This window comes from Folsomia candida, unplaced genomic scaffold (assembly GCF_002217175.1).
Source record: "Folsomia candida strain VU population unplaced genomic scaffold, ASM221717v1 Fcan01_Sc070, whole genome shotgun sequence".
NCBI classification, from domain to species: Eukaryota; Metazoa; Arthropoda; class Collembola; order Entomobryomorpha; family Isotomidae; genus Folsomia; species Folsomia candida.
In genome coordinates this window covers 7191-33187 of record NW_019091262.1, presented here as the reverse complement: position 1 = coordinate 33187, position 25997 = coordinate 7191, and the positions used below count along the sequence as shown (strand labels likewise).

Here is a 25997-nt window from a genome sequence, read left to right as displayed (position 1 = left end):
ACAGCGGCTTCTTTACTGGCGTGAGGATGAATTAATGCGGTGATTTCGCGACTTAATAAAAAACGTGCGAAATGTGCTGTATTTATGGGCACTTTGAATCTGCGAGGGTATAAGAAATGTGCAAATTTGTGAATGTGGTACATATAATTCAAAAATGTTCAAATTATGACTTTTCTGGGCCAAATTTTCAGAATAAATAATTAATATACAATATTGTCATGATTTCTTGTACATTTCTTTATTTTTCATTCATTTTTACTAATTAGAGAAAACACGTAGTCTGTCTTATTATACGTTTAGTAGTTTTTTCTTGAGCTTAAAATATAAAGGAATTTTCCATTTTTATCAAATCCGCGACGATACATAGACATTTTCTTTTTCAATAAAATATACGCTTACAACACAGAAAAATATAGGAATGCATATTTGCTACATCACTGGCCAAACGACTAATTTGTGTACTTTATGCAGCACCAGAGGGTTTCTAGGTATTCACACGGTCTAACGCCGACTTTGTAACCGTACAAATTTTATGAGCTATCCTGAGCCAAAATCGAAAAACAAAATCAGCCCAAAATTGGGCTTATTTTTTTCGACAAAGCTTGCAAAGCTTGTTTTTCATGTCACATATCTGTCTGTCATATCAATAGTTTTGTCCAAATTTAAAAAATATGGTGTAAAATTATACAATTTCTGTATCTAAAAAAACGCATTTCCGGAACCCTGCCTCGTAGTTGAAGTCTAGGCTTTAAGCATAAAGCTTATCTCTCGAGTGACCCGGCATAAATTGTGTGACCAATTTTCGTGAATTTTGACCCACTAAAGGGTCACCCAACGCTCGAACTAACGTACGACGACTTGAGGGGCCTGAAGTCATTCTTTCCGCAGGGTCCGAAGGAGAGAGTAAAGTCGTGGTGGATACATTTATTTTGCGAAAGTAACGAGGTCTCGTTTGGCTCTGTTGGAATGATGGTCGTTTCACTTTCCACGAAATACTGACGGGCTTTTATGCATGGGCAAAACAGCCTGCCTCGAGACCAGTTTGACTCTAAGTATGTACATGTCAAGGTCCATCCACACCGTACGGACAAAAAATCCCGTCGCCCACGTGGCTTTACCAAGTTCAAGTAACTATTTCCGAAAAGGTTTAGTTATTCGTCGACTGGATCATGATTTGGCCTGGATGGAGAACAAATTAAAATTTTGCCGTATTTCGTGCCAATTTATGCCCAATGGGGTTTACGACCACGACCACCAAGCCAGCAGGTTCATCTCTAATATACGTATGGTTTAATATGGTGTAAGAGAGTACGTATGTACTACCACAATTTGTAAGTGTAGAAATCTCTATTTTGTCCACCAAGGCACGCACCATGTGCACGCCCCATATCGGAGCAGAGCATTTACAAATTCAAATAGCAGTAGTAATAGATGACATCATTATTACCCAGCTCGAGCTAAACACTGTTGCAATAATGCCATACGACTCGCATCGCAAAACAACCCGTAAAATAGAATCTTTAAACTTTGCCAAGAAGTGTACTCACAGTTTATTATTGCGTCGTTGCGTAGTTATCTGAATGTCTTTTCTGTTTGATATAAGATTTCTGGGATGCTGGAGAGTTTAAAAGTGCTGAAATAGAGAGGTTGCTGAAATGGAGAGTAGGGATTCGGTGGAGACAAAATCCCTGCCACCCGGTGTGCAGGGTCGCTCTCTACATGAGCATAATTTAGATGAGGCCTGTTCCCCTCAAAGGAAGGGGACCGAAGTCTTTCGCCCGTTGGACGTCGTCCCTCCAGCCTGTCCCACCGATCGGCTGGCGCGGAGTTCAGAGAGGGCGGAGTGGATGCGGAAATGGAGCCGAGACTCGAGCGCGTATCCTTTGTAATTATTTCTGAAATAGATAAGGCCACAGAAAATGTAAGCACTGCACAGTTATCTTATCGAATCGTGCAACGGCTAAAAGTCTTATGTAAAGGTTATCCTCAGGAATGAAACCGTGATTCAAATTTGACCGATTTTACTGTCACGTATTTGGACACAAAGAGTTGAGCTGCCATTGGTGCATATGTGGTTATTGCGACCACAGCTACCAACCACCCTCAAAGACATGCACATTTACGCTCAAAATGGCACTCGTCACAGCTTTTCACCAAGGGCGGCGTCCAGGCGTTCAGAAATGGTTGAGAACTTACTTGGCGTTTTCCAAGGTGACTTCTGCCCCTTGGGTGTTGCCCTGGGACCAGTACGACATGGCGAGTTCATACGTGGAGTACGGGACGAGGTAGGCGTCGTGGAGGAGTTGCTTCTCGTACGCGATGACCCCCAGAAAATCCGCTTCTGCTTCACCCACGCGGTCCAAGTAGCGCAAACACATGCCCCGCAGGAGGAGCAGGAGGCACAAGTTGTCCACGTAAAAACCCCCACCGCCATCTAAAAAGACCAAGCACGAGTCCGTTAACCTCTCCCACAAGGCAACTTTATGAATTCACCTCTGAGTGAATAATACGTACTAATGAATGATGAGAGGCACTAAGGCATTTCAGGGTTGCAAGGCCAGCATGTTGCTGTTTATGAACCCAGTTTGTGCCTACTGCTGAACTAGTATTTAAATACGTGATGCACTTTGAGGCATACTAATCCAGGCTGGTCGTCATAAATTATACCTCCGGTTCCATGGAGTGTTTTTTCAGTTTTATTACCCAATGCATGTATGTAAATAGTTCATCCGGACATTTAATGTCTGGATTTACGTCCTTTTTCTCTCATGAGTAGAAAACAGGTTGTAAAAGTTGGAATTAGGAATTAGGGAGGCCGGCTTTACCTTTTTCTCTCGCGAGGTCTCTGACATGCCTCTCGACGAGGGCGAGCAGCGGCCGGACCAAGTCCCCTTGTTTGCCAAGAACTTTGAAGCCGTTCCACAAATAGAGGAGCTCCACGGCCGGGAGAATTAATTTGTTTCCTTGAGCAAAGAATCGCTCACATTTCTTGACGGCGAATTTCTCCATAGGAATCGACTTGCCCGCAATCCGCTGCTTCCAGCCAGGAATATCCCTGAAACAAGGATGCATGTCGTCCTTTTTTGCAGGGGGTCTGTGCAGAAAGGGTGCGGACTGTTGGCCCTGGGGGAGCGTCACTCTCCATGACCTCAGAGAAGGGGAGGCGAGTGGAATAAGGGGCACAAATTCGTGTGGATCGTGTCCTTTCTGCACGTCCCCCGGCTTAGTTTTGGAGGAGGAAGCGGACTTTCACTCACTCACTCACTCACAAACACACAAACTCATCACATCATCAACAATTCATTGGAGAGAGAAAGACGAAGAGCGGATCAACCCATCATCATCATCCAGCCGAGAAAGCAACACCACTCTCCCAACGTCTCCCACTCCTATGCACGCACCACATGGTCCTTGGTGCCAGAGTACGCACTACTTTCTAAGTCTAAGGCGGATTTCTAAGTCTCCCCTCAAAAACCTTGCTTTCTTCGTTATTAGAGAGAAATTTAAATGCAAGTTTACTCCAAAAACGGAACAGACAAAATGGCACAACTCGAATGAAATTGGAAATACGTATGCTCACTGATCGAGTAGGCAGAAAATTATTTTTGTACACACATTTGTAATAATTTTGGTCTTAGAATCTGGCAAAAAATATATCTTTTGCGGGTCTTTTGCGTTTACATTCTACTTTAATCCATGATTAAATTTTGTGCAGCGAAAATAAAATTTTACTGCTTGGAAATAATTTAGGATCCAATTTGAAGTACGAAAAAAGCAGAGAAACAGTGGTGTGTATGCACTTTTGTTGCAATTTGGGATGGCAGAGAGGAGATGTGTGGGGCAGAGAGGAGTGCATTAAAAGGAGGGGGACTGACAGGCCGGGGATGAAATATACATGTGGAGCTTTAGGAAAAACTTACTTGAACAACTGGAGGAGTTCGGCGGTCTCGAAGCGACCCAACTTTTCCGACATCATGCACATGAAGGAGGCTTTCTGGTAGCCGTAAATCGTACGAGACCACCTACAACAAGACCAAATTTCACCCTCTGCTTCGCCGCTCCTCTCGTCAATAAATTCATGTCAGCCTTTCGAAACTTGCACGAAAAGGATTTGTCTCAAGAGTGATAATAATAATCATCCTACGACGGACCGTTCATGTGGCGTCGTCGCAAAAATCGCCCATTTTCAGACCCTCCAACTATGGGGCTAACCAACGTTTACCATGGGCTCTGGGGCAGGCAGGGTTTGAATGGGTTATTTCCCGTGCGGTTCCAATACTCATGGAACAAATACACCTGCTCGACCTCCCCGTTGTGGACATGAAATAATTTTCCTGATTGTCCAAATTAGAAAATGGATTTCTTATTCTCAGACGCGGATTTTAGAATTCAATTCTTGAGTGGCATGTGGCATGGTACGACGCGACACGCAATTAATGAACGGCCCTCGAGGACCAGAACGCTTCTAGGACTAACTCACCGGCTCTCGTGTAACAGCAGATCAGCAAAGTCCCGAGATGAGATCCAGTCTTGTTTAAAGCTGGAGAGAAATATTGCATGCAGAATTATTGCCAACAAAACCACCACTTCACGATCAATACATATACAGAGCTTGATTAGTGCGTATGCATACGTATGCATACGTACTCAGGGTTATTTTCCAAAAGCAAAATTATTTTGCAAAGTAAAAATACACGGGGATGAGTTTCATGGTGAAAAGTGTGCAAGTTTTTTCTTATAAAATTTGGAAACTTGGGATCTATGTATAAAGGTTGTGAACTGTGTGAATATTGTGTCACAAAGGGGAACAAAATTAGAAATGCATGCATACATATGCTGACTGATCGAGTAGCTTAGGAATACAGTAAAATAATTTTTTTGTGTTCCTAGATTTTGGCAATATTTAGCCTTATCCCGCCATATCGAGTAAATTCTGATTTAGCAAAGTTTCCTAGAGAAGAGCGTGACTCACCAATTGGCCCACATGAGCTCCCAGTAGCAGAGATGGTGAAATTGGACCCATTCGCTTTGTGACTGCCAGGCCCTCGAGTACCACTCAATCGCTGGAAGGTAAACAGGCCCAGGGACAAAAATAGGTAAATAAATCTCCACAAATTGCATACACAAAGGCAAACAAACTCTCAAGCAGAATTAAAAGCAGACCTGGATTCACATTCCCCTTGACGTACTCCAACCTCCCTTTGAAAAAGTTGTACCACACGCCGTCAGGAAAACTCTGAAATTTTTATTTCTCTTCTTACCACGCAAAGGTCAATTTATCATTCACATTTCTCAGCTATTTCAAATTCCACCGGGTTTTTGGATATCGTTTTAACTAACAAATTGACATGGTCAAACCACGCTAGCTGATTTTGCATCGAAGGGAAAGAGATTCCGGTTATTCGCTTGCTCCATTTTAGCGCATTTCTTACAGGTTTTCCACGGGAAGAAATGTCATAATTAGAAAGATGGGGATCTCTAACAAAATTTTGTCTTTCTCTTGAATAAAGTCCCTATTTCTTCGACAACGAATACATCGGTTAAAAGAATTGAAATTGGAATTTTCTACTCAGATTAACACATTCGAGGCGATTCCTAAAAGAAACTGGAATATTGACAACATACTTTTTCTCAGTGAAACGTACCGAGAGCTGCTGATTGATAAGTCTTTCGGCGAGAACGAGGTCGCCATCGCCATAGCCGAGGACATAGCTGACAAACAAGTGGAAGCCGAGGAGGACCATGCTACACAGGATTTGGCGCAAGGATCCAGCCAGGTCACAACCCAAGTGCAGCTGCCCCAGCCCCGTCTCCTGCAACACCAACAACATCACCATTCAGACCCCATTCCAACTCAAATAACAACAACACCACGACATGCGGAAAGGATGCGACGTCCCCCTTTTCAGAGGACAAAACCCTCATTGTCATCAAGAAGAGCACTTCTCGAGAGGTGGCTCGCACCCTTTCTGCACGACCCTCGCAACGATAGGATCTCTGGACCCGTGCTGAATGCAAATTAGAGATAAATTGTGCAACGGGAGAAAGCGAGAGAGAAGTCGTGTCATCTTTAGTATCAAATTTTAACTCGAGAAAGACAACCACGACACGATGAGGATGATGAAATGCTACTACAATAACATCAAAAATACATCTGTTAACAAATTTTAAATTTCCAAAAGTTACTACTTCGTGCACATGAACTTCTACCACAGTTTGGGTAATTGTTTAAAAAAAACTTTAAGAAGTGGAAAAACCTGAAGCTGAAAACTTTGCCGCTTTTCATGTAAAGATGTAAGAATCCTCTGGTAATTTTAAACTTTACAAAAAGCATTAAAAGCTTAATGTGTTGTTTTTCGTAAAATTGTTCCCGTAATTTACCTATTTTTCTAGAGAAAAATCTCTCTCAAGAGAAGTTGGAGGGAGGGGGGAGTTATTTTTTGCACAAATTGCCCAGCCAGGACGTTATCTCTAAATTTGGTAGGAAAGGGTTTGGAGAGTAAGATGTTGCTATGGCTACGTGGGAAGAGAGGATGGGAGGCCCGACCCTCATTCAAATCACGCCAACAAAGCGAAAACTGTGAACTATTCGATCTAAATTCTAAACTCGACTACAATCGAATCCGAATCAAAGTGATCTATTCATCCATCCATCCACCCATCCCGTACTTTACCTTGATGTCGTCCTAATACGCAAACAGCATGAAAGCACCAAGAGAAAGAAAGAAAGAGAGAAAAACGTATTATGGACACAGTTGCAAATTCGAGTAGCAGAAATGGATGTATTATTTTCATGCAAAAATTCCATCCCACTCGATATCAAAATATTTACAATGTTTTCTCAAGAAACTCACCCGATTTCCAGAAAATCCAATGAACTCTAAAAGTTTCATAATTTTCGCAGGTAGCATGGATATTAGCTGTAAGTTGGGAAATTAGTGTCAATTAATATTTACAATGCTTTCTATGGTGTAATTAAATTTAGAATTATATGAGATATTTTTTTGCAAAAACCGTTTAAAGTAATTGCGATTACTAAATATGTAAAAATGAGACATAAATGGTTGAAGTGAAGTATGTCTTCGTCGCATCTTCTCATAGTTTAACCATAACTTAATTTGCATACCAGATTATACGCTCCCACTCCCATCCTAACACCTAGAAAGTAAAATAAAAAAACTCCAATCTCTAACACAAAACGATCCAGATTGTTTTTTTCGCAAATTGTGGAACCCACCACTTTCGAAATGGTCTTTGTGCAAGGATCCGTCCCAATTCCGGTAGCGTAGAATGTTCCAACATTCTCTGTAAAATGGGAAAGTAACGCAATTATTATTTCGACGCTCTCGTCGTCATTGTCATCAACGGCGTTCATCAAAGGCGTTCAAGCAAAGGGGCCGCGCGCGAAGGATGTGCTCAAGGAAAATGCAAGCCCCCACGCTTCCCTTGAGTCTATCTACTTGTGAAGGGGTGCGGAAAGGTGGGCCTCCAAAAAGAAGGGGCTGTGTGAGGTGAAGCCCCTCCCTCTTGTATCGAAGCCTAATGTGCATGGCGCCACTGCCACGGCGGAGGATATTTTGGGACGAGTCTCACCTATAACATTTAAGACATGATCGCATTCGGAGTCCTCCTTTGACGAAACTAATGAGATTTTCATCCTCTATGAAAGTTAGGACGGCCCTTAGCAGGAGGCACTCGGCGTAACACAGCTCGGCGTGAATCTCCTCTGTAATCAAATCAAACAAAGGATCACTATTCCACTCCACGACCAAAAACAAGAGATGAACAGCATACCACCAGCCAGACACAAAAGTCAGTGGCGGAATTTTGCGACAAAAAATGAGGAATTCGCTAAATTACAGATTTTGTATTAAGCTTTTTCTACACAATACATAGATAGATAAAAAAGGAGACAAAGTAAGAAATCCTGTGATGTACGTACACCGTGTACAGCTGGGTTTAATAAAAAGGGGAAGAATTGCGGGGGAACCTCCGAATTAAAAAATCAGCTTGGTTTGGTCAAAGAGTGGAAATGGGCACTCAAATTTTGCCCTGATATTGACACGGATATTGCTTTCCACTTCCGCCCCTGGCAGGTCAGAAACCACTGAAATGCAGACTATTTACGAGGCAAGGACACAAGTAGTAATTGTGGACCCATGTTCTCGTGGTGTGCAATTACAAGAGCGGGCGGGAGTCGGTGGTGGTGGTGGTGAGAATACAATCGCATCTCGACACGACCATTTCCAATTAAAAGGATGAGCCACCTGGCTCGATTAAATTTCATGGATTGCTTTCCTCACCTTCTGTCAGAGCGTCGTAATTTGGCCGGCGAACAATCTTCCCCAGCGACTCGTACATCGAGTTCTTCTTCCGAAACTTGTTACAGACCTGCACCGACTGCTCCAACGTCTCCGCCGCGGACTCGATGTGTTGCTGCCAGGAAATTCGTACCAAAATATCAATTCATATAATCATCATCATCAAGTCGTAGTTAGTGAGGAATTCAGCCTGGAATGCAATCACTGCTTCCTTGAGTAGCTCTCTAATACGTGGCGCAAATGGGGAAAGTCGATCTGACGCAACGTTTAGTCATGTGATTAATTTGTTATTAAGTAGCGTCAACTACTTATTGTGGTCGTTTTGTCCGTCCCTCCGTCTGTCCGTCCATAAGCAGGATATCTCCAGAACGAGTCAACATAATCAATCGGCGTTTTCGACATTATGCTTCTAATTTTTTGTTCTGGGTCGAGTTCGAAAATTGGGTCAATCGGACCATCCCCCATTGCCCTAGGGGGCGTGGTTCAAAATTAAACTTAACCTTAATTTTCATATTAAAGGGGTGTTATTTAAAGGGAATTTCACCACGATTTCAACGCCGTCAATATTTTGGGCGTCATTCGCCTGGCGACGAGGTCAAAGGTCAGAAGGACACAATTGTCATATGTGTTGTCATTTTCATTTTAAAGGAAATTTAAATCGTTCGACGCTACTTTTTTATATTCGTTTGAAAGGCTCTATTTGTAGTATTACGCAATCCTGAGTTGCGAGAAAACTGTTTTCACTCCGTTTGCATAAATTTTTGCAATTCATCAAGTGAGAAAATTTGACAAAATCAATTGTTCGTTAGAAATAGGACCCTTGTGTCGATATCTCACCTGCTCAAAGGTGAGGACAGCTTCTAAAAATTCGAAAACGCCGTAACCCAACGCGTGATACATTGATTCGTCCGCCCTGCCGGATAAATTTCGAAATCAAATATTACCCGCCAAATTAAGCCACGAGGACTAAATTCTGCGGGGGACTTATCCCCCCAATTCCTTACCATGGCTTTAGTAGCGCTCTCGCCTCTGCAAATCTGTTGTTCATGAAGAGGCTGATGGCCAGTTTGGACTCCTCAATCCCCGTCCCCAAGTCCATCGGCCCCGCTCTACCAGTTTTCACACCATTTATTGAGCAACACGAAAAACGAGGAATTTTAAGCACGAGCAAATTAATTGGATTCTAAATCCTAATTAATAACTCTCGGTGAATGTTGTTCTTTTTATCCAGCTGAGATCGTTACTATGCGTTCCCACTTGTATGGCAACAAGGGAGCGAGGAAAAAATGAGAAAATTGCCCAAATTCGTAGAAAAGAAAGGAAAACTTTTGTTGGTAATAAAAGAAAGTAAGGAAATGACGGGGAGAATGGACAAAACGAGCAATGCGGCCTTACGCCACACACTCCAAGAACACGACTACTGTGTACGCGGACCAGACATGGTAATCACGTGGCAATTCCTAAATACATTGCAATCCTTATTCCTTATAACACATCAAAATTACATATGTGGGCTTATCATTACATGCCATACATATTTCTTTAAACTCCGTCAAAAACAATTGCCTACGTGTAAAACCAACCCAGAAACCATAAATTTTTAGGTCCGTTAAGATTTCTAACGGCAGTATGCTATTTTTCGCAAATACTCCGTATAAAAGTCATATAATCAATACTTTGTAATCGTTTCTGGTAATTGTAGAGCTAAAAATGTGTAATTCCTCCCAGGAGGAGCCTCTTTTCCGGCTCAAAATTGTTCACTTTGTAAGTTGTGACAGTATTGGTTGGTCCTTGAGACATTGAACAAGTTTGAAAATAGGTGGGTGGGAAGCACCCTTAGAAGCCTTAGTGAATTCCTCCGCACGCATTTGTAGTTTTGGGGTTGCCCTGTAATCAAGTCCTGCTGCTGGGAGGCTGGACTTGATTCGTTATAAAAAAAGCATCTTCCATGAGCAGGTCTAAATGCGTGACTACATAATTGTCCGCTTATGACGGGGACCCTACATAAAGCATTTGACTGGTTTACGGAGAAAGTTGAGCTCAAATCGACCAAAAGTACATGCAGGGTAGGATCCCACGTGTCTTATTTCCATCCCTGCATGTCCGTCCGCATATCTCCGCAATGAAGAGGATGAAAGTGGCTGACAACTCGAGAGGCGGAGTAATTAGGAAGCATAATCTCTGCTGGATAAGAAGGTGTCGTCCCGTGTCGGGTGAAACGGGACGACTTTCACACACAACGAGGCAGAGATACTCATCTCTCCTCTGGTCTCAATTAGTGGAGAAAGTGCTGTAGTGGAGTGCACTTTGGGAGAATTAGAATAATATTCAAATGAGGGGAGCGGCGGGGGTGCATTATGGACAACTTACTTGGCCAAGTACTCCACGGCATCGTAGAATGGCTGCAATAACAGTAAAAAATAAAGAGTAACAATCACTTTCGCTGGAGAGATGCGTAGTATTTATGGCGGAGGAGGCCGGAGTAAGCGACCACTTACCACACACGAGTCGTGTGTGGCTCATGAAACATTAAGAAACACTCCGGGACCGTAATATCGTAATGGATGGGGCATCATCATTGAGCGGGCGGGTGGGAGAATGGAGTGGACTTTGCATTTTTTATGGGTCGCCTATTGTTCAAACTTTCCCATCTGCCTCATTCTCCCACCACGCTCAGCTCCTTCCTCCTCGTGGCCAGCAAGGAGGGAAAAGTCGGACCAGTGACACTGCTACAAAGGTCACACCGTATTGGGACCAAGTGGTTTGTCACCAACCTGGTGACAAGATTATCTCCGCGGCCATAAAGGAGACTTTTTCTTGGCTCACAAGGTCGGGTAGGAAATCAGGGTGGAGCTGTTGGGGGGCCAACTAATTTTGGGATTGGTAATCATGTACTCACGTCCTCGTCTCCGTCCGAGTCGCTCATCTCTGGGGAAGGGCGGACGGTGTGGACAAGGTTGCAGGTGGTGCAGGTGGTGGTTGATGCTGGTCTAGAGCTCGGGGTCCATTCTCACTTGTTGATCCCGACTCGTTCACTTCTCGAGGAAAGGCACCGATAAGAAGAATAATGCGACTCGGTAGTCATCCGATTATTTATGGCATCGCGGTCTCCTGGTCGAGAGAAGTCTGCTCCCTGTCCTCCTCCAAACTCCTCCTGCCAACAAAGAAACATTTCTTAGGACACAAAAGTCAGCAGCATGGGCTCAACTCCCCCTCACTCGTGGAATATTCCACAAATGAGGTCTTATCTTATCTAATCAAGGCCTGCTAATTTGCGAATTTGCTCACCTAACCCAACCGATTCGGATGTATATGTACATATATCTACTCAAGCACAACTCTGCTCCCTCCACAGTTAGCCAGATAGGAAAAAGTTTAAAAACATAATTGAAATATTTATTTGGCTTTGTTCGCAAACGTCGGTGCAAATAATGATAAAGTGTCCCGACAGTTGGGCACAGTGGAAAAGTTGAAAGTTTTCCTCCGGCTCCAAGTTTTCGATTGGGCGACACTTTAAAGTTTCGTCGGCACTCTCGCCCCGATGTTTATTGCTCATTGGAGATTTGACAAACAAAAGTTTTAGAATAAAATGCGATCCAGTTTTCATAAGGGTTTCGTTGGGGCATGAATAAATAAATAAGTAAACTCTGGGAGGAACCAGGCCGCCCAATTTCATTCATCCCTTCCTGCAGAGCATGGATGTCGCTCTGGTTTCCGAGGGGGAGAAATGGGCAGAAAACTCGGCGGAAGGAGGCAGCTCGAGAATAATTTCGTCTCTGGGATAAACTCTCTCTGCCCAATGATTTCACCCACTTGCCGTGATTCATAGGTTGGTTTTTAGCATCCGCCATTCCCACGTTGCCTTCTCAGGTTGGGGAGCCTACTACCAGCCTACTCGATAGGTCACATTCCATTCCGCGTCACTATAAATCAGCCCGAACGGGTGGAACACTGCAGGGCGACGCTAATTGGAATGACATGACACATGTATTTATGAACCCCACCAGCAGAGTTCAAGTGTTGTGTGTGTGTGCAGTGTTTGGCTTTTGTCGCATCGGGCTCATCCGAAATGGAACTCGTCGCGGCGGCGGTGGCGGTGGTGGGAGGAGGGGAAACGAATAAATCTTAATCTTGGAAGGGGAACAGGTTTGAATCAATGTTTTCGGACGTGTATGTTTGGTGGAGGGTCGTCGATTACGCGGTGAAAGTATGTAGCCTACGTCACGGAGAAAGTGTGGTGGGAGCAGTGCCAAAGGAGAAAGTAGTCCATGAAGGAAAACCAAACCACACAATTCTCCCCGCTCCCCAACTTTTACTTTCCCCAACTTCACGACCTCACTTTACGCTACTTTATGCAGTGCGAGTCAAAAGCCAGAGCAGTTGTTGTAGTACTTTTGGGACTAGGGTGCCCAAGCTCCCGTTTCACCACCACTTGTTTTCCTCACTGTAAGTACCCTCACTGAGGACACTCTTCGAACGAGTCCAGTGGCTGAGCATTCCTCACCCACTGGACCCCAAGCTTTGCAAATCGCTGTACCTTGCAAGGAGATTCTTACTTGTGGTGAGTGGAAAATTTACGCAGTTCATAAAGGTTGAGGAATGAAAAACCTACTTAAAAATGTATCGTTTTTTGCTAGAAATTCGTTTCTGTCTATACATATGTTAAGCCTGTGTTCCTACCCCTGGTGGACGGGACGAATAGACTGACCCGTTGACTTTGTGCACATTTTATCAGTGCGGATAGGCAGTAAAGATCCATTTTGAGAATGTTGCAGAAGCGGGGATGTGGAAACCCTGTTGGTGGCTCTGGTAGAGTTTCTTGGTAGTTTTGAGCATTATGCAAGATGGAAATAAACGCTTCTCACATTGCATATTAATTGCAAATTATCTCAAGGGAACAAGAAAATTAAAACTCTTTCCTTATCCACTCATGCATGATCATTCCTCTCGCTCGCTCCTGCCTCCCTCCTCCCATGCCAAAAAGAAAGCAAGAACTAAACCAGACGGCAAAAGGAGAAAGCCAAACTTGCCCTGCTTTTCCGCCCAGGTTTCCCTGCCTGCCGTACAACTTACAAGTGTGATTTTGCACCACTTCTACTCGTACAGTTTTGCGTGCATGTAGGTGACCAAGGGATCACTTATTCATCCTAATAATCCACGTTTATCCATATGACTTGGGCATACTAAATTTTGGCATTCGTTGTCACGTGTGCACAGCACGAATTATCGATTGCCAAATAAGAATTTCTCCAATTTCTCACTTCATTTCATGTCTTAATTAGGAGTAAAATTACGATACAAGTTTCATCATGCTCATTACAGGGTTAGGAAAAACTCGGGGTTTTACCTCAAAAATCACTACCCCGGAGTTTTACTGGGTTGTGCTCAATGTTTAAGGTAACGGGTGGGGTCACATGGTTCTCCGCTTTACATGTTCCAGCCATTTGACGTATCTCAAAATTCTCGATCCAATCCAAGTGATGTGAGGAAATCAGTGAGTGGTGGTTGGGTATGATTGGGGAGAAAGGACGAGGAGGAGGAGGATGAGAGGCTATTATAGGAATTGGCACATGGTTGTGCCAAAACAAGAGAAAAATATTTTCTCCTCTCTACATTTCCCGACAGGAACTGCATGTCATTAGGTTGGACGAATGGGATTTGGATTTGGTTTGCTCCCCTTTGTCCCACTCGGACTTAATCAGAAGTGACGTCAATGTGAAGTACGGATCGAGCAACATATATGCACATAAATATCTCTGAGTGCTCATTAAAGGGCATGCAGCCAGCGGAGAGATAATTCCACAGAGTCCGTCCGTCCGAGCTCCTCTCACCACCACCACGACCCTCATCACTTGGTTGGAAGAGAGACACGACATATTTTACTCGTGGACAAACCCACCAAGACCAGGGTTTCGTCCCCTGGATGGGCTTTATCCCACCGAGGAAATGACACTCATACTGTTTTCATAGTGTACCCACTTGGGCATCTGGTCCCCAAACCAGTCGGAAATGTGGTGTGGGGTCCCACCCCGAAGAATGAGAGAGAGAGTGGGGGGCCCACTTCATTCCGCCACATGGAACAGGCCCGAGGTGCCATGGCGTGTCACAAGGAAGGGAGAAAGTGGACTATCGGATGGTAATCTCCACCCAAAACCACACACGAATAAATTGAACCAGGGAATAAATGAGCGGCGAAAAAACTCTGGACAATCTACTCGTTCATTTCACCCACAAAGCGGACTTTTTGTTCCAGATCGAAATCTTTTTTGTCCGGCAACTCACTCAGCACGACGACGGAATCACCACCCCCAGAAAGAAGGACGAGTCAGTTAGTCCCATTTGTGCAAATGGGTTGCGGATGCTAAGAGTCTCAGCCGCATGCACAGGGTTCCCATAATTAGCTCACTTTTTGGCAATTTATGACCCTTCAGATCTCGAGGACTTGACTAACACCTCGGCATCGTCACTGACGATTCGTCAGTCACAAAGGAAATTTTAAAAAAATCCTGAAAATGTCCCTTGCAATTTTGTTAGCCATGATCCCATGAGCATTTGTGTCACAAAAGTGGTCTCAATGAGGTCAGAATAATTCCTTGATAGTATATCGACCCCTTGATTCTTCTGGAGGAAAGTGCATGGGTGACCATTCGATGAGTGGAGTGTCCTATTTTTGAGAGAAACACGAAGGGTAGGAGACCAGTTGGGAAAAGGCAGTAGGAAGCTATGGAATGTTGTCGTATTTAGTTGAATGGTAGGGCGCTTGAGGCTGAATCAAGACGTTGCGGTTTCGAGTCCGGACGCTGGCATAACAAAGTCGTAAATTTAGCCCTTTTCGTCCCTCCTATGCTCTCCTGTCCATGTCATCCACCTCAGTTTCAGTGCCCGTGGGGTCCAGCGACACCCTGGCGGAATCTGGCGATAATCACTCATTTGTTGAAAATGAGGTTACTTTTCCGGTCAGAGGAGCCAAAGTACATTATTTTCTCCTCGGACTGAGATGTATCTTTGCATGGCCCTCCGTCCATATTGCAGTCTGAAACCAGTATCGCCATTCCACACTGCTCAACATGCCGCGTTCTCTTTGCTCTGCCAAATGAGCACAAAATCCTAGTCGGAATAAATTCTGGGGAGAAAAATGTGTGGAAATTTCACCCATTTTTTTCTTACTCCAATTTTCCAATGCAGTCGTTTTCACTTTCTCTAATGTGGCAGTTGCTCTTCCTCGTAACAAGCTAAGCTGAATGGTCTGAGAAATCAGCACGAGAAGAAATTTGTTACTCGTTTTTTCCTGATGTCAAAGAGGGAACAAATTGCCTCCGGATGTGAAAACATCAAAATCGCATAAAATTGAGACAGGAATACGAAGCGGCTCTCGTGACAAAGGGGAAGAGAAAGCCAGGCGGATGCCGTCGTGGTGCTGGCTGGTTTCCTATTCTTCCAGGCATTTCCTCACCCCATACACACTACTGTTCACTAGGGACACGACGCGATGCAAGTTGTCTCGACTTGCCTCAAATTACACTCACAATTTGCAACTATTAGCATGAGTCGAGGAAACTCACATGCATACTACTTTGCACGTGGTAGCAAAAGTACGTGTGGCCGAGTGACTGAATTAGACGACAAGGCCCATCCTCGGCTGGACCTCGACACTCAGGACGAGGAGGGAGAAAGAAGGAGGCGAGGATATTTTTGATTTGAAGGAATTGTGGCTGCCGCTGTATCCGGCAATCTGATTTGAGAGGAAGAAGAATGGGGAGAAAATGAAGGCAAGTATCGCTCCGAGGCAGACACAAAAGTTTTATTCTCACATCGCACCCGCTTAATGTTCCCCCCATCGCAGTCAGTCTTGCTGCAGTGCGACCAGGGTTTCGAGGACGGAATGGAACGCCAGGAAAGAGGGGACATTCCGCCTGGAAATCCACCAAAGTGGTGAGGTGCATGAGGACACCTAGCACATATGTCAGAGATTCTAATCCAGAGTAATAATGAGTCGGGGAAAATGAGGCGAATGAAATGGATGGCAGCCAGTTTAGTTCTGGGAGGCGAAGGCGGGACTAGCGTCTCCTTATCCATCAATTTCGCCCATTGGAAGCAAAGTAAGAATTAAGTACATTTTGTACCTTGTTCAGAAAAATCCAGAGGTCGCCATACCGCCATACGGTCGAAATTGACCAAAATTCCGCCCAATTTCCACTCACCCATACGGTTGAGTGGAAATCATCCTTCGTCGTCCTCGGTGGCCACATTATTCCCACAGCTCGGAAGTATAAAGAGGGGGATAAAACGGGATGTGGAAAGACACTAAAAATCTGCTCAACAGCCACAATAAAATCTCTTGAGATGGATGAACCCTTGTGAATTTGTGGATCCCAAATATTTGCAACGCCAGAAAACCATTCATCCACATTCCGTCCAACTCCATCGCATAAGGACGACTTTACTTCCAACGACCAGTCGCACATGCACCGTGCTCTGGCGGAGACACATGTCCGTCTCTCGTCGTATCGTCACGTCGTCCTTGTTCGATGTGCAGGGACCTCTGAATCGGTCATCATACTTGACATCGTTACTCGTGGCCAGCATCCCTTCTGCCATGTGAGAGTAAATACTCTCAGATAAGTAATTACTTATCTGACCTGACCATCTGGTCCGATTTGATCAAGTCAGGTCAGGGAGGCTGTTTTATGGCCCTTCTCCAAGTTCAATTTACTTTTATTCAAGTGTTAGTCACATTCAGTCTGGATCAGACTGGTTTACAAGTAATAACACATCAATAGAAAGCATCTTTACTATACTAATCAACTAAAAACTGGATTCCTCAAAAATGAATAAATTCATTATCTCTGCTCTTCACTAAAAAAACCTTACATAATTCAACAAACTCCATGTTAGTCGCATGAATGGACAAACCCACCCTGAGTCGCATGAGCTTCCACTGGGTACGAACCAAACGAGGTGAAATTGTCAATTTAGCACAGATATCATAACCATGGATACACGTTTGATGTGCTTAATTTGCATTACAAATTGAACATTCTCCACCCTGTTTTACAGGGATTACTTAAAAGGGGGGAAATTTGAATTTCTGGCAAAAAAATGGGCCATTTTGGACTACTCAAATGGTCTTACAAATTGTATCCCCATGTAAAAAGTATCCTGCTGACCTCACAAATCTCATCGAATAAGAGCCCATTTTTCCCCATTAGCTGGAAAAGAGTAGTTTTTGGTGAGGGAGAAAGATGGGTGTGCATCCGAGCTGTCTCTCCCCCCGTTTGCTTTCTCCCTCAATAAATAAGATGAACTCCAGCACCATCATCATTGACTTATCACTCGAGGAGTTAGTGGGCACGCAGTAGTAAATTATTTAAATGCGGATGAAAATGGATGTTGTTTCTCTCTGCGGGGGGCCGTGCGGAGGGGATGTCATCCCATTTTGTCTCCTCGTGTCAAGCGGAGAGGGAGGGCGAGGTCTCCCCCGCACGGCCCCCTCAGCGAATGCATGGCAAGTAGTAAATAAGTGAGTAAGTAATGTGCATGCCAACAAGCTGTGCATCACGATAAACTCGCCGGACTCGTGTGTGCACAAGTCATCATCATCCCGAAATTTTCTCCAGCCTGGAACTTTCATCACGATACGCACTCTTACATCCGGTCGAGTTTCTCCTCTGGAGACGAAACCTCTCGAGTACTGGGAACGCTACCTCTCCGCAATGTGGGCAACTCCAACACCCAAAATTAGTAAATACTGCTCACAGATTACCAAGAACGCACTGCTCAAGCTACTTTCCCCGTCTATTTAATTTCATGATCTAGCTGTGCATGGTGTGCAGTATATTCATGGTTTCCAAAGAAATCATAAAGTAGCTTCTTTATACAAGCTGTAAAGCACTGATTTACAAATTCAGTAGGAAGTGGGCGAAATTCAGCATTGTATGACGTTGGAATGATTTATCACACAGAATTACACAAGTTTTCAAAGCTCGGATAAATGTTAAAATACAAAGTAATGTCTCGAATTTTCAATTGATTATCAAATCTCGACAAGTATGCTTGTTGAACAAGCCTTGTTCCCTATAGATTCCATATTTTGAGTTTTGCTACAATGCCCATGCATTTTCACCCATGTATGAAAACATGTATTTCGTGCAATTGCAAAACTGCATGTATACTGAATTTCAGAACAAAATTAAATCATCATTGTTTTGAATCACTTAATTTTTCACAAAAATACAAAAATTAAGATACAAATTGAGTACCTGTTTTCTTCTATCAAATTTTTGCACTGCAATTGCACCCAAGAAGTGCTCAAGGTAGAAAACTAATTAATGACACAATACGATCGATTGCATCACTCAAACAACAAAATCCAAAAAACTCATGAAAAACTTTACAAAGTAAGAAAATTCATATAAAATTTTACACTGCACAATGTCAACTTTTCACAGTATTTCATATTCAGAACGAACAGCACTCACTCACTCACTCACACTTATTGTCCAGCCTGGAATACCTCAAATTTAAAACGCCACTTTTAACTCGAAAATTGTTGAGCCGATCAAGTGCGGAAGTTTAAGTCGTCATTAGAAGCGGTCTGAACACGGTTTAGGACGATCGCCTGAGCATTATTAGAGAGCGGAGAGAGAGTTTTAACGAACGATATAATTAAAGATCTCAACTCGGCTGCAATGTATTTAAATTTTATGCCATTTTATTTTAACGATCCATAATTCTAAACATTATTTTCAGCTGCGAGCTTCCCCTCATTAAAAAAAGCTTAATGGATAACCAACCTAATGATTGATGGGCAAAGTCAATTGATATTACTGGAATGTGGCAATTGACACTTTTTTTGTGTACATATGCAAATATTTTACTGTCCACTGTTGAATATTTTTTCCCAGGTGGACACGTTATCAGGGTCGCTAAATATGTATGTATATACTTGATGCGGTATGGAATTATAGCTCCCGTGACCCATGAGTTTTATCGTATGTGAGAGTTTAAATTAAACGCTGGATTTAGTTATTAACTATTCTCTTCGTTACTTCAAGGACAACTGTACCAACCTCCGTGAAATAATTCCCTTATCGGGACAATTATGTACTTATCAGTTCTCACACTTTCGTATATACATATGATAGTGCAGCCAAGTATGCAATTGACCTTATTGGCCAGCCCAACAACAGCTCACATATTTTACATGCGTACACAGTAACACTCCACGCAAGGAAAGTGAAGAAGAATAAATAAACATGTCAAATAAGCATGAAATGTAAATAAATAGTGATATGTCAATAACTTGTGTCAATAAATGCATTAGATGGAAAGGAACCCTTCCCATGTTGGGACTCACATTTAAGTGGACAATATTTGGATTTAATTATGGTCAAGAATTGATAACTTGTTAAATATAATTTGCAACTCAGTAAAATTTCATTATGGAAAAGTGCACCAAATTTCGATTTAAAACTTGAATGAGCATCAATTTGTAAAACTGCAGGAATTTTCATATTAAGGAATATGTGTAAAAAGGCCAGCATACCCATGACATTTATTATTACATATGCAAATAATTTTAAATTAACAAAAAGTGCTTAATTTTGTCAGCAAAATTAACAATAACAACAACGAATTTATTAGTTACACAAATAATGATGTGACATGTAGTTTGTTAGTCTGACGGGGAACATATTATTAAACACAACAGAATGTAAATATGTGTTAATTAGTATAAAAAAACATAATCCGTTTCCACCAGGTTTCAACAGCTATGCGAATAATGTAGAGCTAACAGAACAAGAAAAATAATTATAACAAGAAATAAACTTATAAATAATCGAAATATTAAGCGACACTAAATAAAAAAAATTAATGCACCCATTTCACATAAAGTTTAATCCATTCCTGATTAAATATGTAATGTTAAATAAATTTTATAAATCCACACATTCTTTTGCGATTTTAAGATATCTTAAAAGTTGGAAAGAATTGCGACCACTATAAAAGTATTTTGTAACTCAAAGCTTAACTACCAAATAAGCGGTTTTTTTTACTTAAAATAAGGTACAATACAATTTAAAAATCAATCTTAAGTACCCGTCTTGGTCAGAGTCCGGCTGATCGAAGTCGGTTTTTCTTGATTGTACTGGTGATTAGTTTCCTTCCGTTTCTGTATCCGTTGCACTTTAATACTCTTACTTTCCTTGACTAGTCACTTGTTTCCTTGACTAGCAAAAATTTACCTGACTAGTTAAATAATTTTCTCTACACATCTACTAACTAATGACTGAGCACCACCACCACCACATCCACGCCCACTCCTACCCACAATGCACATCACGGCAAGGAGGAGGTGAGAAATTTCGGAAATATAAATATCCCAAGACCGTAAAAGAAAGTCAAAAGTGGAGGAAACAGCAGACTGTCAGAATCATGCACGTCGATCAGATGTTTCCCACATTAGCAAAAGGACGTGATCTTCGCCTCACTCGGAGGGTCCACATATTTCGAGACAAATCTTACCTGCATATCATATCGGGTCATATTAGGTCAAAGGTCATTCATATATATCTCATTCACAATGGGTCGCTCAGGGCCGCGACATTAATTACTTAATTAATTATGAATACATGGTTTAATTATTTAGTTTAGATGACATATGCCGCCGTCATGGGCTGGAAGTGGGTGTGACCATTTCTTGCCCACTTTTCTGGTCACGATTCATGAACCATGTTTCCCAACTAAGGTAAATACATACTCTGCCGCGAAGTTCAACTACATTTGTGACGAGATGGTAAAAATTACAAGGATTTGCACAGAGAAAGTAGAACATTTGAATCCATCCGTCCGTATTTTTGGCCACCCATTATCGACTACGAGGAGTAAGAGTGTCCCCTCGTTGTTCTCGTCGTCATGATGAAACCCGGTGTAAAGGAGACGTTGTGACACTTATTAGTAAAAGAATCAGTGTAGTGTTATTAGGAATGGAGAATCACCACAATAAGGGAGGTGGTGGTGGGGGTAGCAGTGGGGGCGGAAGTGGTGGACATTCCACCGACAATGTTAATGCCATGTCTTTCTGGAAGAAGAATAGTAAAACGGTGCCTGGAAGGTGGGTATTCAGTTGACGACAATAATTAACTATTTTCGTGTAAAATATGTAAATTTTTGCATAGGCCAAGTCCACACAAGGAGAGCTTGACCTGGACGAGTAAAGTGAAGGGAGGAGGGCCCTCGTCGTTCCAAGATTTCCAAGACAGTGTCCGTGATGCGTGGGACATTGAAGATGACGAGTTCAGCGTGATGACGTCGGGTCAGTAGGTCAACAGGTCGCAGTCATATTTTTAATTATTGTGATTTTGAATTATTATCTATGCAGAAATTCGAATTAGCAAAAAGGTTTCTCAGTCTGCAGCACTAAATGTGATAAATAGTCATCGAATCGGAGGAAATTCTTTCACCACGCAGCCCGCAGTTCATCAAAACCATCTCATCTCAGGAGATGATAAAGTTGTCGCCAGTGACACGGTTATCCTAGTGGAAGATAAGGAGGAAGGTCGGCAGCAGATTCCCAAGTTACAGTTAGAAGGACAAATTCAACGTGAGGGATTATTTACAAAAATATTGAATTTTTAGTGATGACCATTTACTATTTCTTTAATTAGCATTGAATCCATCCCTTGTCGTCCGAACTTCCATATCTGACAATGACTTTAGTCCCCCGTCCTCGGCCAAGTTGCCAAAATCAGTGTCCGGGAAGCCAAAAGTTATTACGAGGACGGGTAAGCGAACATCAATTAGTTGGATAAGCAATATTCACCCCAATATATTAACTCAAAGCATAGAAATCAAATGAAAATCTCTCAAATTAAGTCTTGTGGGTGGCAAGTAGACCAACACCAGTCCCTATTTTGTACACATATATTCTCGTTGTTTCCCAAAAACACGGTTTACTCAAGTCCCGCATAGCACACTTAGTACTTACTTATGGTAAATAAATTATGTAAATTTCTTTCCAGAAACTGAAGGTGAGAGAGCCAAAGCAGACAAAATTCGCAATTTACTCGAGGGTCCAAACAGTACAGATCTGAAAGCCTTACAATCCCTTAGCTACTCCGGGCTTCCTTGTTCAGTACGTGGCACGACGTGGCAAATTCTTGCGGTAAGCTACATTAATTCCAATTATTATTCCAATTAAGTGAATATTTTGTATTTAATTGTACTAATGCCTCTCCTGCAGGGTTATCTCCCAGCCAACATGGAGCGACGGAAACAAGTCTTGGAACGAAAACGGGAAGAATATTGGAATTGTGTGCAGCAATATTACGATTCCAGAAAGGATGAAGCTCATCAAGACACGTTTCGTCAGGTGGTCCAACTAATAAAGATAATAAAATGCATGCAAATTTACGTACTCAATTTTCTGGTCCCTCAGATTCATATCGATATTCCAAGAATGTGCCCACTAATTTCTCTCTTTCAACAAACCGTTGTTCAAGAAATATTCGAAAGGATTTTGTTTATCTGGGCCATCCGTCACCCGGCGTCTGGCTATGTGCAAGGCATGAACGATCTGGTGACCCCATTTTTCGTCGTCTTTCTCGAGCAAGTGTTACCCCCTTGTAAGAACCAATGTCAATAAAGCGACCGTAAAATTTTATGTTTACACATAAGCATTAACACATACACATTATGCCTTGTTTTATTTTCCTGTATAGCTGTCGAAGTTGAAACATTTGAAGTCGGAAACCTCCCACAAGAAGAACGAAACAACATCGAGGCGGATTCATACTGGTGCATGTCCAAATTTTTAGATAGTATTCAAGTAAATTATATTTTCGCCCAGACCGGAATTCAGGAAAAAGTTAAGAAGCTTAAAGAGCTCACGGAACGGATTGACTGTAAGTTAGCCATCCAAAGTATGGTTACATAAATAATTTGAAATCACAGTTTTATACTGAAATTTATTAAAACGAGAGCGATGTTAAATGGGAGAAATTTTCTCCTTACACAATTATGCAATGACTTGATAATTTTCTGCTTTAGCCGATTTACACATCCACCTTCAACGCCACGAGATCGACTACCTCCAATTCTCCTTCCGCTGGATGAATAATCTCCTCATGCGAGAGTTGCCACTCCGATGCACCATCAGATTGTGGGATACCTACCTCGCAGAGCCGGACGGGTGTGGCTCAATTCTAATTTATGTTTGTGCTGCTTTCCTGGGACATTGGAGAGAGCAGTTGCTAAGGCAAAGGGATTTTCAGGTGGGAAATGCAACCATATTCACTTTAACGAAACGTGATTTCTTAAAACTTTAACCAACATTCATATACAAATACAAGCCATCCCCCTTAAATCAACCACGCACAAATTTAAATTAACCACTTCGCCCCTATAACGACTATGTGGCGTATTTGACCTTTACGCCGAATACGACTATGTGGCGTAAGTTCCCTTGGCTCCGAAATACGACGATGTGTCGTATTGACCCTTGACAACGGAAACGACTATGTGGCGTATTTTCCGTTCCCACCGGCATACGACTATGTGTCGTATCCAGAAAAAAAATAGGTCATTGCTCTTCCAAGTATAGTTTTGAGTCAACAATCCGCCATTTGGGCGAGAAGATGAATTGCCTCTTCGGAACCAAAGTTATAAATGGAGGTAAAAACAATTTATAGCCAACTGGCTATTTCTAGTTAACACGCCCAGTTTTGAAAACTGCTGTTGCATGGAATTTTCGTCCCATATTTCAACAGCACTTTCAGATAAAATTAGTGAAATTGTTTTTCTCGGATTTAGAACGTCCGAACAACATTTTTGGCGGGAAAACTAACCACTGGAGCCGATGAAATCTCGTTGGGCGGGAAAATTAAGAGATTGTCTGGAAAGTAGCATATAATTTTCCCGTTAAAATTGAGTTATATTCAAAATGCGCTAAAGTATGGTTTCGAACAGTTGATGCTATAATTACTCATTAACACTGCTATCAATTTTAAGTCACTGTAAGAAAACGTTTGTTTTCCCGCCCTAAGTATGCGTAAATTCTATGCATGTTAAATCTACAAGAAGCAATTTTTACACATTTTAGTCTAATTACAAAATTATTTAAAGCCAATGTCATGAATTGAAAGCCATATTTGCTATGTTTAATTTTCCCGCTAAAATCGGCTTCTGGGGCCCTTGGGGCGCGATAATCGATTTTTGCGAATATATATGTACTATTATGCACGTATTAATCAATGTTTGTGCAACTTTCCATGCAATTACAATCATTTTTAAATTCGGCGTGTTGGCTATTTTCGGCTACATTAGTGGTTCGCAAAAATGCACAAAGGCAAATTACAATTCAAAATCCGTTCCCAAATGGTTATTCGCATCAACTTTCATAAAAAAGTGTCCAGAATAATTCCGGTGGGAACACCATTTTTCAATTCATCTCCCAGTAATTAACGTCACGCAGTAGGTGAAAATTTCGGGGTCAAGGGAAGAAAAAATTCGCCGTTACTAGGGGTGAAAGGTATGAAAATATTCGTCTCTCAGGGGTGAAGTGGTTAAAGAATACTTTGCATAATTTGATTGTTTTCAGGGATTGCTGCTCCTTCTACAAAACTTACCAACACAAAACTGGGACAGTGCAGATATAGGCCTAATAGTTGCGGAAGCGTATAGATTGAAATATACCTACGACAATGCACCCAAACATTGGCACTAAGAGCAAGAAAATTCTTATATTTATCAAAAATTTCATAATGTTTTGTACCAGCCAAGTCAGCGGTGTGGTTATTTAATTGTTAAAATACAGCGCTACACTTGCCTTGATCCAGCTTCTCCACTCCCCGTGTCCAATTCTTCCGTTGTGAGTATGTATATCGTGAACGCGTCCCTTGTTAACTATGTATTCCAGTCTAATATAACTAATTTGTAAGTTTTGTCCAGGTTGCGTAATAAAGTCATATCTCCGGAATTAAGAGTAATTTATTTGTGGTTGCTAATTGGTTTTGTTTACTTATTCGTTTGGGCACACAATCAACGTACGCATCAATTTTAGTTTGTCATATTACTAATATGATATTAGATACAGACTACTCATCCTGAGAGACGACAATGCAACGTAAACTCTACTCTTGTGGTACACCAGATTTGCTTTCTAGTGCAAGCATGGTAACAGTCGGCGCAGGTGAAGACGCTGGTAGGCTGTAGTGCATTGTACTACTGACTCAGAATTACTTCACCAAAAATTTGATTCCCGCTTCGTATCCCTACCACACTAAATAGCATGGGAAGGATACCAGCGCGGGATGGAAAAGAAAAACTGAGTTGATATTAGTGCAGTGCAGTGCCTCATCGGACTAAAATATAGTACCATTACACTACAGCTTACAGTATGGTATTGTATTAATAATTAACTCTGTATAAGCATCGAATTGTTGTTAAATCTTTTTAGAAATAGGTTATATGTAAATGCAGCTAAGCGATTAAAAGACGCCGTTGGCTCTTCGATTTGACCTCCCAAATGCAAATACATTGTCTAAAACTTGCACCCACCGTCCCGTGCGATTGAAATTGGGAACGAATTCATTCACACTCATGAGTGTGAACACAACAGGAGAAATCGGCCCTAATGGTAGACATTACTTTAACGGCACTGGCGTAAGCTTAAAGATT

At 42.2% G+C, this 25997-nt stretch overlaps 2 protein-coding genes across 7 annotated transcripts; one reads left to right on the top strand and one right to left on the bottom strand.

Annotated features, from left to right (window-relative positions):
- Positions 1-216: 216 nt before the first annotated feature.
- LOC110862818 (tetratricopeptide repeat protein 39B) lies at positions 217-20554 on the bottom strand. 5 transcript variants are annotated; one of them, XR_004833523.1, is made up of 20 exons: positions 18581-19390; positions 11221-11475; positions 10692-10723; positions 9326-9430; positions 9159-9234; positions 8304-8436; positions 7594-7726; positions 7238-7305; positions 7127-7158; positions 6855-6920; positions 6675-6686; positions 5646-5813; positions 5164-5236; positions 4973-5063; positions 4481-4540; positions 3921-4022; positions 2826-3055; positions 2197-2434; positions 1548-1895; positions 217-1179 (listed from the first exon to the last, which is right to left on the bottom strand). XR_004833523.1 is itself a non-coding variant. In XM_035845868.1 (19 exons), the coding sequence occupies exons 2-19, from the start codon at positions 11245-11247 to the stop codon at positions 1751-1753; spliced, it is 1791 nt and encodes a 596-aa protein (XP_035701761.1). In that variant the 5' UTR covers positions 11248-11475; positions 20421-20554; the 3' UTR covers positions 217-1750. The 5 variants fall into 5 exon arrangements, 4 of the variants coding, with proteins under 4 accessions (XP_035701761.1, XP_035701760.1, XP_035701762.1 ...); XM_035845868.1 differs by lacking the exon at positions 18581-19390 and adding an exon at positions 20421-20554 and having other exon boundaries at positions 217-1895; XM_035845867.1 differs by having other exon boundaries at positions 217-1895.
- A 184-nt stretch (positions 20555-20738) lies between these two features.
- Positions 20739-25310, top strand: LOC110862819 (TBC1 domain family member 22B). 2 transcript variants are annotated; one of them, XM_035845871.1, is made up of 12 exons: positions 20739-20879; positions 20971-21069; positions 21143-21435; positions 21500-21636; positions 21703-21924; positions 21989-22105; positions 22343-22485; positions 22564-22692; positions 22759-22945; positions 23042-23224; positions 23370-23593; positions 24919-25310. In XM_035845871.1, exons 3-12 carry the CDS (start codon positions 21308-21310, stop codon positions 25042-25044), a joined length of 1596 nt encoding a protein of 531 aa, XP_035701764.1. In that variant the 5' UTR covers positions 20739-20879; positions 20971-21069; positions 21143-21307; the 3' UTR covers positions 25045-25310. The 2 variants fall into 2 exon arrangements, with proteins under 2 accessions (XP_035701764.1, XP_021967718.1); XM_022112026.2 differs by having other exon boundaries at positions 20743-20879; positions 20976-21069.
- Positions 25311-25997: the final 687 nt, after the last annotated feature.